Genomic DNA, 11,884 nt, shown 5'->3' on the forward strand with positions numbered 1-11,884 from the left:
TTCAGCAGGCTCACCAGGAGGACCAGGACTGGTACCCATCTAAGCCTCTCTCTTGCTCCAGCTCTTTTTCAACACCTTGCTTTGATACAAAAATACCACGTGCCTTATTGTATCCCTTACTAAGCCAAAAATCAGAGTCCTTTTGATCTGCAGAGCCTTCAAAGACTGAAAAGGATCCCTAAAACTGTTAGGAAATCCACACTGGTGACCCATTTTAAGAACACAGCAAGAGGAGGCACACGCACACACATGAAGGACAATGAAATTAAAATCAAGGAGAGTAGAGGCAGGGATGAGGTTATTCCACAGAAACCAGGTCATGCAAGCACAGAAGCAGGGTGAAAAGCAAAGCCAGATTCAGGAAACACTTTAGGAAGAACCACCAACAAACACCACCACACCAGGGTCCAGCTCCAGAGCTGTTCCCCACCATTACCTCTGTCTAGCGGAGGTCCCATCATATACAAGACAAAGGAAAGAAAACTGGTTAACCAACAATCAAATCAGCAGACAGAACATAACATCAAGTTGAACGGTTAGACTTGCAAAGGGCAAGAAAGTCTTGAAGCAACCAGGGGCTTTGCTTTGACTGGGCACCACTAAGAAGCCCAAGGAGACATCCCAGCAAGAGTTAGAACGCAGCTTCTCTGGGTCAGACCCACTCTCTGCAGCTGATGGCTCTCATCCACCTCAGGGTTTTGGTTGGTTTGAGTTGTTGTTTTTTTTTGAGAACTCACCATTATTTGTGACTGCAGAGTGGGGATGAGCTCAGCTAATAATTTAGATGAAAATTTAACCCGTATCTGGCCCGGAAACCACAAGAAAAGAGACAAAAATAATCATATAGATCACCAAAGAAATACCAGTTTCCAGGGGAATAAAAGTTCAGCTTTATTGGTCAAATAAGACTTTTCCCAGTAGCTCTGCCTTTACCACCTGAAGAGCAGCAGGAAAGCAGGAATTTAACAAGAGGCAAGTTCCCAACATGGTAATGACACCCATTTCATGCAAGATAAACTGCTCCTTCTGCTTACAGGACACCAGCTTCAAGTAGGTGACTGAGAAACCCAATATTTTTGCTCCCTCTTTCCATTGAGAAGTTGTGAAGCAAACTTACATTGATGCTTACAGCTAAGGACACAAACACCACCAGTTTTTCCTTGAAACTGAAGGCAGGATTTGTGGAGAAAGCAGTTTTCTGCCCTGACTGCCGGCAGGGTTGCCAGCAGCATCTCACCTGCTCCTGTGATTTATTGCCTCTGCCCCCAGTTGCCAGTCTTTTGCAGCCTTCATCATCAACTATTAGCAGCCTACTTCACACGCTCCAAGAAATCCCAGGACAAAGCTCCAGAGGTCAGTTTATTAATTTATGGGCTGCCTTTCTGCACTTCAAATTCACTGTCAGCATCAAGCAGCTCCAAACATTCCTCATCAGCAGAAAACCATGTTCACAGACCAACAGTTTAAGAAAAGATACTAACTTATTTGCTCTCTGGAATATAAAGGTTTAGACAGATGGGAGGGAGAAGCATTTACTCTTTTACATCTTACTTTAAAAAGCAAAAAAGGTATTTTAAACAAGCATCTCCTTGTCAGAAGCACAGGGAAGGGGAACATACACTGTGACTTGTGGTGCTCAGCCTGCATGCAGATAATGGGAAAGGGAATTTCTCCCACTGACCTTCATAATAGAAGATAACTGACTCCATCAATAAGATTTTCAGAATCTCAGCACTAGGAGGACAGAAGTTTTTTTTTAAAAAAACACCAACAAACCTCACAGCTCTCCTATTTATTTTCTTCTGGCTCACTGAGAAGGTGAGTGTTTGATTCCTTCCAACAAAGTATGCAGGAAGCTCACCCCACTAGGGGGAATCCTTCTCAATTTGTTCCCCACCATTCAACATAGTATTCTACAGAATTTTATTAAAATCCCAGGAAAAGAAACAAACAAAAAACCCCAATCATATAAATAAATCAATCTACCTTCTGTACAAAGCATAACATGGACTGTTGTGATCCCTCCAAATTTCAGCTGGGGAAACCCCAAGGCAGTCCTCACTGACACCTCTAAAATCACCATCTACAGCCATCAAGTTTCTTTTCCACATCCTTCTTTCCTTTCAGCACATTGACTGTACCATCCCTTCCAGCCAGAAAAGGAAAGCATGGCATTAGAAAAAGTTGGGAAAAGCCCCTTTTCCAAGCCTCCACCCTCTTTTAGAGGCATATCTTCACAAATTAGTTACCCAGGCCATTTCAAGACAACTTTCACATCTCACACCCCTTTGTATCTGAACACAAGCTAATTCTCTCAAAGTGCTCAGCTAGAACAGACAAAGGTCTTCCATTTACACATTTTTCTATGTGAAATCCACTCCCAAAAACAGAGTAACCCATTAAAATCATTCAGCACACCCAAAAAAAACATTCAAAACTGAGCATTCACTGGTGAACAAGCCACAGCGAACAGTTCACACGTGTGATGGATTTTTTAATCAAGCAGTAGATTGACATTAAACAGGCACAGAAAGGAGCAACCACCCAAGGAAAAAGAAAAAGAACTCCAAATGTCCCAGGGCTTTGAGCACAAGCATGGCTTTTTAAGTTCAGTGAAAAGCTGCCAGTTCAGTCTCAGTGGAATAAAACTCTCTACAGGCATTTCAGGAGATTATTTTACAATTCCAGACATCAACACCAGGTACAAAAAATAATGCAGTTGCATTATTCAAAACACAAAGCTTGATTTGCCTTTTCCATCTCAGGCTCCAAGCTCAACAAACAGCACCAGAACAGGGGTGGAATGTAGCAATAATAGTGACCAACCTCACCCTCAAAAACCCCAAGCTGAGTTGTGTGCCACACACAGGCAACTCCCCAGACTTGTGGGAGGGGCTGGCTGCAAGCAAGGGAAGCACCCAGAGATGGACCACAAACTTCACACACTCTACCTCAAAACATGATCTACTGCTGGAGCCTCCCTCGAGCCAAGTACATGGCACAGCTCCCAAAGGGTTTCAGGAAAAAAGAACCCCAGTGATTCATACAATTATTTGGGTTGGAAGGGATCTTAAAGATCACCACGTTCCAACCTCCCTGCCGTGAGCAGGGACACCTCCCACCAGACCAGGCTGCACAAGCCTCATCCAACCTGGCCTTGAACACTTCCAGGGATGGGGCTTCCACAACCTCCCTGGACAACCTGTTCCAGTGCCTTACCACGCTCATGGTGAAGGATTTCTTTCTGATGTCCAACCTAAATCTCCCCTCTTCCCTTGTCCCATCACCATCTTCTCTGATGAAAAGTCCCTCCCCAGCTTTCCTGGAGCCCCTTCAGGCACTGGAAGGTGCTCTAAGGTCTCCCTGAAGCCTTCTCTTCTCCAGGCTGAACACCCCAACTCTCTCAGCCTGTCTTCACAGCAGAGCTGCTCCAGCCCTCTGATCATCTTCATAGCATTCCTTCTTCCTTCCATTCCTCACCAAATCCTACCTTTATTTGGGACTTGAACATTGTTTTCCCTGGGCTGAATGATGAGTAAAACCTGTTAATAATTACACAAACCTGAAACCAAAAAATATGTGTTTCTGCCAATGAAGGGATGCCTTCTCTGCAGAAACAGACACAAGGTGTAGTGCTGGTGTCTGCTCTGCTCAGGTTTAGAAAAGCCTTATCAGCTAAATCCTTGCAGATCCACTTCACTTCGCATTTTAGCAGCTACTTAATGAGCAGCATCTCATTTGGCACTCGGGGAACAAGATGTTCCTGTTAAGTCACTTAAGAGTTCAACAGAATGTGCTTCAATCTGGAGGAGAAAGCACATTTTGGGCACATTTATTCACAGTAACTTGTTCAGGTTTCAACATCACCTTAGTACTTATGGACACCAAAGCTTCAGGGATTTCTCAGCCTTACATGACCGCTCGACAGTGACTTACCCCTTCCAACATGACAACAAAATAAATACCAAAGGCCATGCAAGAGAATGAGAAGACATTTTGGAAATTAGTAAGAATTTTTAGATGAACCAGAACCATATTTTACTGACAAGTTTGTTCCTTTGGAAAATAAATACTTGAAGGGTACCAACATTGTGTAAGCAAATCCAAAACCATGAATGCTTCAGTGAAGTCACCTTGCTGCAAAGCAATTCTCTTTCAGTCCCAACTGACCACCTTAAGGAATGCAAATCCATTTCAAGACAACATATTGTTTTTACGGTTAGCTGTAGGCAAATAGGAAAAGAAGTTAAAAACACTGTGTTCAGTGTTAAAAAGAAATATTCTCTTCTCCACAGCAGGAGTTGGCAAAAAAAAATCTGTGTTACAAGTTAGCATCATATAGACAATTTCTTTCCTTGTTTCTGAGTGTTCTGGCTTGATGAGGTAAAGATGATCCCCCATATTATTGCCATTTTGGGATGTGTGTGTTTTTTCCAATTAAAGTTCTTAAAGATGAGAAACCAAGCCCCCATTAGTACTTGTGCATGTAACGTTAAGCAGCATGGAGAGACGTGATGCACCATTAGCCCTGCTCACCTTGATACCTGGGGCTTCACTCAGCAGATTATTTTCATAAATAAAAAACTATCAGGAATCCTTCTGAAGGATGGGAAACAAAGCTTTTTGTAAAATTGAACACCCTTCAGAAATGCCAGGGGAAGCTGCAGCCTGCTATGGGAACTAAAAATACTAATGCTTTGAACTCCCTCTGCAGCAAAATGCTGAACTGTTGACTCTGCAATGGGTGAGATTTTTAATTTTGCTGATTTTTGAAGATGTAACTTTTAAAGAACCCAAGCCATGTAGTTAGAGATTTCAAGATACAACTCATGTCAGCACCTCACCCACCTAGGTTAAGAAAATTGAAACCAAGAAAGAAAAAGGCTTTCAGAATCAGATTTTAAAAAATGGGAGATTTTTCAACCCTGATGCTCAAAAGCCCTTTAGGGGAAAAGAGGTAGAGGAGGGTCCCTCTGCACTGTGAGAAAAGGCCAAAATAATTAAAATGGACTTGAGGGAGAACTGAGGATTTAGGATTTTTAAATCTACCTTTCTAATGTGAATGCAAAGTCAGTCATTTTAGATGCACCTCCTGAGATTTTATATCACTTCTTATCTATCACTAAACGGGAAAAAAGTATTTAAGGTGATGATGGAAACAGTACAAGGAGTTTCTGAAGCTGAGAGACCATTTGTGATGGAAAAGTTCAGTTTCATTCCAGCTGATTTACTATGAAGGCTACATACTAACACAGGCAAACACAATCAGATTCTGCATGGCAAACAGAGGTAGGTGGTGTTAACAGAGGAAAATTAAAATACTGTTGTCAGAGAAATACTGCAGCTTATGACCCAGCAAGAGGGTATTTTAATAAAGAGGTTTTTTTATACCTCTGATTTGGGGGTCATTTTATGGACTTATATACACAGGGGGACAAAAATACAGAGCTGAACATGGATGAAATTGTTCTGCACACAGTCTCCCTCTGAATTTGAATTTGAGCACGTCCAGAGAATTAAAAAGTAGGCAGCAATTATTACCACAGGTGGTCTCCTGAGACTGGAAAGAGAAATCTGCATTCCCTCCTTCCAGCAAGGCTGTAAAATATTCATCACCTTTAAAACAAATGGCACCTGAAATGCAAGGCCAGCATTCTGTACCACCAAGAAAAATGCCACAGACCCTTGGCAGGCAGCAGACCCACTCATGCAAGGGAGAAACCCCTGCTGGAAAAGCAAACTGGAAAGGCCTGGGAAAAGGGACAGTCTACACTTCTGCTCCCTGCTGGCTCAGCCCTCTGCAGGGGAATGAAATCACCACCTGCGGGACCACAGCAGCATTCCTTATGGAAATTTGATGAGGGAGGATCCAAATTAGGTCCTTGATGTCTCAAATCATGCTTCTGAAATGAGCTGACTTCTGACACCTTGCAATTTAAATGGCTGCTTATGTCTCCAGATGGAAAGAGGGATCCTGCTTTCCCTTGTCTCAGCCCACGTGGCCAAGATGACCCGGGCACATCCATAACACGCTGCTCGTTTGCTTGGGTGAGAACTCCAGTCTGAGAGCACAGGCCTGTACACAACTCTGAATAAGAAGCAATACTCATCTCTGGCTCAGATGGTGAGGTTGGGGCTGCACGCTCATCACCCACCAAAGGGCAAAGGGGCTCGGAGAAAAACCACAAGTATTCATGTAATTAGAAATTGTCATCCTGATTGCAAATGTTTTAAGGAACCAAATCAAGTTACATCTTAAAATCTTGCCATTTCCTTCCACTCTCTCCTTCACCTGCTTCTCCCATCCAAACTTCCCCTCCTTCTGTAGTCAGTGAGGTCAGGCATTTCCTAAAACATTCCCTCCCACCCTGCTCAATCCATTCTCCTTCCCTCTCCTCCCTGTAACTCCTGTTGTTACCCAAGGACAGTTTACAGAGCTCAGCTTTGTATCCCTTGAGTATCAAGTATTAACCTAACACAAACAACTCTATCAGAGGATTTAAAGCCAAAAACTAACCCATAAACCACTTTTGATTAAAAAAATTCACATACCCACTAAGGGCACTTTGTTACCAAGTTACTTATTTGTTTTGCTAACTTCCCCTAAGGATTTCATTATGGTCACAAAGCTACAGGGCAAACTCGAAGTGTTTAGAGTATATATCCCTCTTGCCTTACTCACGCTGAACAAAATGACTTATGTTCTAGCTCCTTTCCCCAGAAACCATCTTATGAACTAGAGTACCTCAGTATTTCCCCTCCTAAAATAGTATTTGTTATCATTCACACTACACAGCTCTGTGTAAAAAACTTGAAAAATTCAGGTTTGCAGAAATAACCTTCCCCAAATATGTTTCCCAAAATGTTTCCCAAAGCATTTGGTCAGAGAGAAGCCTGTCCTTTCCCACAGAGTAAAACTAACTCTGTGGCCTCGAGCAGAAAATGCCATTTCCCACCAGAGCCAGCTCTGTCACAGTCTCATCACACTGCAAAATGAAGCCAGAAGCCTCAAACAACACCAAGAAATTCAGAGGACAGGGAGATGCACATCTGAGTTTTGCTCAAAGATGTTCCTGGTAATCAAGCCATAAATTAACTGTTACCCTGAGGACTGTCCTCTTAACAAGCCAAATTCAGGTATTCTGAGATAAATCCTTTAGGCTAAGGACCAAGGAGAGGAACTCAGTTATTTATCCAAGGAGCAGGGAGGAGGGGTGAGTGTAAACTGTCCCTTTTACATGAGAAGTGCAGGTTATGAGGCCTGAAGCACAAATCAGTCAAAGCACATGCTGTCTGCTTTGTACCTGCCAGAAATCCTGGTGGAAGGGGAGAGGGTTAGAAAAGGAAAGAAAATGAGGGAATGGTTGGTTACACCAAAAAAAACCCCAACAAACCAGAATTAAATACAAATATCAGAGATATCAGTAGCTGTAAGAAACACCCGCCAGGTTCCTAGAAATGGGAGTAAAAGAGGACAAGGTAGCAACCAGAGCATTTTAGTAGCATTTGCCAAAAGAGTCCTGTGAAAATGAGCAACAGGATTAGCAGCAGAAAAAGCCAACATCAAGTAGAGCCCTGTTAGATCTGAAACACCACAAAAAAGGAGTGGAGGAGGTAGGAAAGGATGAAGAGTTCTGTATGGGGATGTAAGGATGTTTGTGCACCACATGTTGAGCTGTGTTACAAGCAGTTAAGGATTTTCTTTGATGAAATTGGTTTTAATTGAAAAACAAGCTGAGAGAAGACTTGCCAGTCTGGTGGCTGCACAGGTCCCAGCAAAGAGGGGAAATCTGAGAGGAACACGAGGCTATCTCAGAACTGCTAACCAAAGCAGAGGGGAGGGCCAAGTGTGGCTGGGAGGAGAAAGCTGGCAGGCAAAGAAACCCACAGACATGGCCAGTGGTGGCAGCAGAGAAAGTCAGGAAGAGCAAAACCATGTCAGCTCAGCTTCTCTGATCATCTGCAATCAACTGCATCTCTGCAGCTTCCAGAGAGGGACACAGGCAAGAGATGCCTCCCACCACCTCGTTATGATGCTTTTGGGGATAGCAGAGGAACATAAACATAAGGTTATTACCCATGTAAGATGATGTATCCTGGTCATTATGTAAATACCACCTGCACTGAGATCAGGAGGTGAAGGTACTAAAAGCCAGGAAATCTGGAATTGGACAGTGACCTTTTCCAAAGATGATGGACTGGGGTAGCCAAAGGCTTCAAGGCATTTCCAAGCAAGCCATAACCTACACTCAGCAGCTCAAACTGCAGGCACTGGGGACTCATTTATGTCACACACTCATACAACAGACATTGGCAAGGCCTCCTGAAGTTGGATTTAGAAGGCTCCTCACCTTTTTTCATTGCTTCTAAGCTACAGAAAGTACTTCTGAACACCCTTCTTGGTGAATGGGCTCAGTAAATCAACAGCACTGCACTTGACACTGCTATTCACTGGACTGTTTTCTCTTCAGGTATCATTTAGAGTTGCATCCTTTGAAATGGAGGTTTGAGAGGCACTTAAACATGACAGGGGCCCAGAGCTCTGATCCAGTGTGTGGCTGCTGAATGGCAGCAGGATTTGGAGCTTGTCTCAGTGTCCATAGCAGTTCATGTCACTCTGGGGCAAGTCTCACTTCAGCCTTAGCTCACACACAAAGCCAAGGAGCTCAGAAATTCAGGTTAATAAAGGCTCCTTCCCCCCCTCCCCCTTTTTCAAACCTGTCAGCAGGATCCTTCCATCCACCAGAAAAGGATGGTCCATCTACTTCCAGTCCTTTCTACAGGAATCCTTCCCAAGTACATTTTTTCAAGCTTCTCTGCTCCTGAGCTGCTCTTTTCATCATTTGGCAAGAAATCTTCCTCCTGAACTGACTTCCAACAACTCTTCAACAGACACACACCTCCAGATCCAAGGCCCTGGCAGACAAGTGTAGCTCATTGCTGCACTGGTCCATTACACCAGCCTGCATTATGCAGTGGAAACAAATTCCAGCAGTTTCACTGGCCCTTCAATGAAACCACCTGAATTATTTCCCTTTTCCTGCATTTTCCTATTGCTCTGTGTTACTCCACAGCATCCCCAAACATCTGTAAATAGAAATGCTGGCAGAAAAGACTCAACTCATAAATTAGCAGGCATTGAAAGCCTCTATAATTACTGCAGCAATGGTGGCAGGAGAGTAAGTCATTGTTGGTAGCTCAGAGACTGTTGTTCTTATGAAGCAGTAGCAAGACATTTTCCCCACAGGAGCACAACAAGAGAATGCACTTGATTGGCTCTATTTAAATAGGCCATTTAAGGGTGTTTCTTTTCCCCTCTACATAGACTAGAGGTCTCTTTAAAGCGTCTCACCTTATTCATCAGTGTCATCTTGCTAAGCCAGATGCAAACAAGGACAAGAGAAGGGACAATATGAGGTATGTCTCCCACAGATGGGTTAAAAAAAACACATTTACTTTCCCACTGCCTAAACCTAAAGAGAAGGAAAGAGGGAGAGTAGAAATAGAGCAGATGCACAGTTGTGGTCTGGACACCTTCCCAGCACAGCACCCTGAGATTTCTGTCTCTCTTCACATCAGCCTTTTGTTCAGGCTCAATGTGACCACTTCAAACTGTTTGCAGACTAATACTCTTTCCTACTCTGACTGGTCAGCAATGCCTCTTATCCTCTACCTGCCACAGCTTGCTCCCCCAGGGAAGCAACCACCACACTTGGACAAAAACACAGCCAGGAACAGACCTGCCTCCCTCCACAGAGCCAGGAAATGAAAGAATTTATGTTCACCAACAGATCTACCAAGGGGTTTTGCTGGATTAAGGTCTCCAGGGTTTTTGGTCTCACAATCAGTGAAGAAAAAGCATTTAGGCTCGAACTACAGAGTCTTCCCATTAATAAGGCAGCAACATTTACCTCTCTAGTGGTAAGTGATAGAGTTGATGGAGAGGGAGGAGGAGGAGCAGGATGAGAGGGGCAGAGAAGAGCATTGTCTTCTCACCATCACATTCAATCCCATGCACAGCAAGATGCTTCAGAAACCCAACACAATTACAATTCATCACCCCACAACATCCTTTGGCAGGACCAACCCTGATCACTTCATGACAGCCAACTGGTTGCTCTGATGGTAGTTTTATGTAAATAAAATGGGTTCTGTGACAAGAGCAGCTCACACAGCTGCTTACTAATGCTGTAGCATTTACATCTTAAGCGTCCATGCTCAGAATTCACACACTTGAAGCTGTCCTGTAATATGTAATTAAAATGCAACTGACTGCACAGCTGGTTCTCTTCTTTTTAACTGAATCTCCTTCTAAATGATCACTTGCATGCAACCCTGGGTACACATCTTGGCTTGGAGCTAAAATTCATCCTCTTTTCCACTCTTCAGCCAGGAGCTAGCCTGCATGTTGTCAGCACTTTTCAGAATCACAGCTTGCTTGTGTCTGTCTGCTCACAAACTCCTTTCACCTTAAAAATGCAGAAGTTTCCAGTGAACGGGCCTGTGACTTCTGAGCTCACATCTGAGCCACAAGTCCCATGAATTCCAGGTGATGTTGGTTAGGATGCTTAGGGGGAAACCATGGACCTCTCACCCTTCTGCTTGAGCTCATCAGCTCTGCCCACACACACAGGGAAAGCACCAGGAAGTCCTCTCCAGGTAGACGATGCTTTTGTAGCCCAAGTGGAAGATGCAACTGGAAACAGGCCAGGAGAAAGAGGGTTTTACCCCTTGGGTGCTACTGTTCAAGTGAAACTCAAATGGATATTTGTTGGTGTGTGACTGAGTAAAGAGAGTGTAGTTCCTTAAACTGGAACACAAAACAAGCCACAAAATGAGAACAAGACACTATCAGCCAGATCAATCTACTCTCAGCTCCTTCCATCACCAACTTACTTTATATTCTCCTTGAATTATCCTCTCACCTGGACATCACCACTACCCTGACAGCCACACTTAGCCAGTCCCAAGGTGTCCTTAAACAGGCAGCCAAGCAAACAAGAACCTCTCTTTCTTCATTTTCAGCAGAGCAAACTGCTTCTGGGGTTGTTATTAGACTGTGGAAACAACAGGTCCCAGGAGAAGATCACAATAAAGAGGAGACCACTGCAGTACCCTACATGGGCTCCCCCACTTCCAGACTAGCCAAACCACAGCACATCTCTAAGTTAAATAAAAAGCAATGAGAGGAAGCCAGCACAGATGTCCAGCCCAGGTCCTGAGAGCATGGAAAGGCATGGATGATGATGCAAGGTGAAGCATGGTGCCTCAAACACCAACCATGAGTTCTCAACACCCAGTGACCATCCCTGTCCCATCCAAATACACAGTGCAACTCAAGCCCTTGGTGCTGAGGGGCAAAGGGGCACAAAGTTGAGTTCAGCAAAGGGGCTTCCTTGGAATCTTTCATCCAACGTGATGGGAACCAACTGTGGAGCTCTCAGGGACAGAGGAACAATTAGCAAAACCAGTGTGGGATTCAGCATTTCATCCCTACCAACAGACCTTGTTTATGTACAGCCTAAGGGAGGAGTGTGATAGCTTGACAAGCTAAGATGATGAAAGTGAGCAGATGCAAAAGAGACTGTCAGATACCAGAGGAAGGAACAACTGATATTTTGCAAAGAATGTGTACTAATATTTTTCTTTTTTTTTTACATCATGAAAAGCAGACATTGGGTTTGTGGCAGGGGGAGAAGAAAGCAAGTGTTCACAACATGCTGCTTAGTTTTAGGCATCAAAACCAACTGCCAAAATACCACCTTCCAACTGCCTGTTCTCAAGCAAATCCTTGCTCTGCTGCCTGGGTAACCAGAACACTTGTACACCACAGATGACAGGGACCCCAGGCATTTGATCACCTTCTGTCTTTACCTCTCCCTGC

General features: G+C 43.9%; 1 protein-coding gene across 3 annotated transcripts in view; it reads right to left on the bottom strand.

The window, feature by feature from the left end:
* The window catches only part of MICU1 (mitochondrial calcium uptake 1), a 79,961-nt gene that overhangs the window by 38,352 nt on the left and 29,725 nt on the right, over positions 1-11,884 (bottom strand). The window contains exon 5 of one of the 3 annotated variants that reach the window (XM_009996392.1): positions 437-442. The exons of 1 other annotated variant lie outside the window; for it this stretch is intronic. In XM_009996392.1, coding sequence (XP_009994694.1) covers positions 437-442 — 6 coding nt within the window. Of the gene's footprint in view, positions 1-436; positions 443-7,304; positions 7,317-11,884 lie in introns of all 3 variants that reach the window. One more of the 3 variants, XM_009996391.1, reaches the window with a different exon arrangement.

The sequence above is a fragment of the Chaetura pelagica genome, unplaced genomic scaffold (assembly GCF_000747805.2).
Source record: "Chaetura pelagica isolate M959 unplaced genomic scaffold, ChaPel_1.0 scaffold464, whole genome shotgun sequence".
Classification (NCBI taxonomy): Eukaryota; Metazoa; Chordata; class Aves; order Apodiformes; family Apodidae; genus Chaetura; species Chaetura pelagica.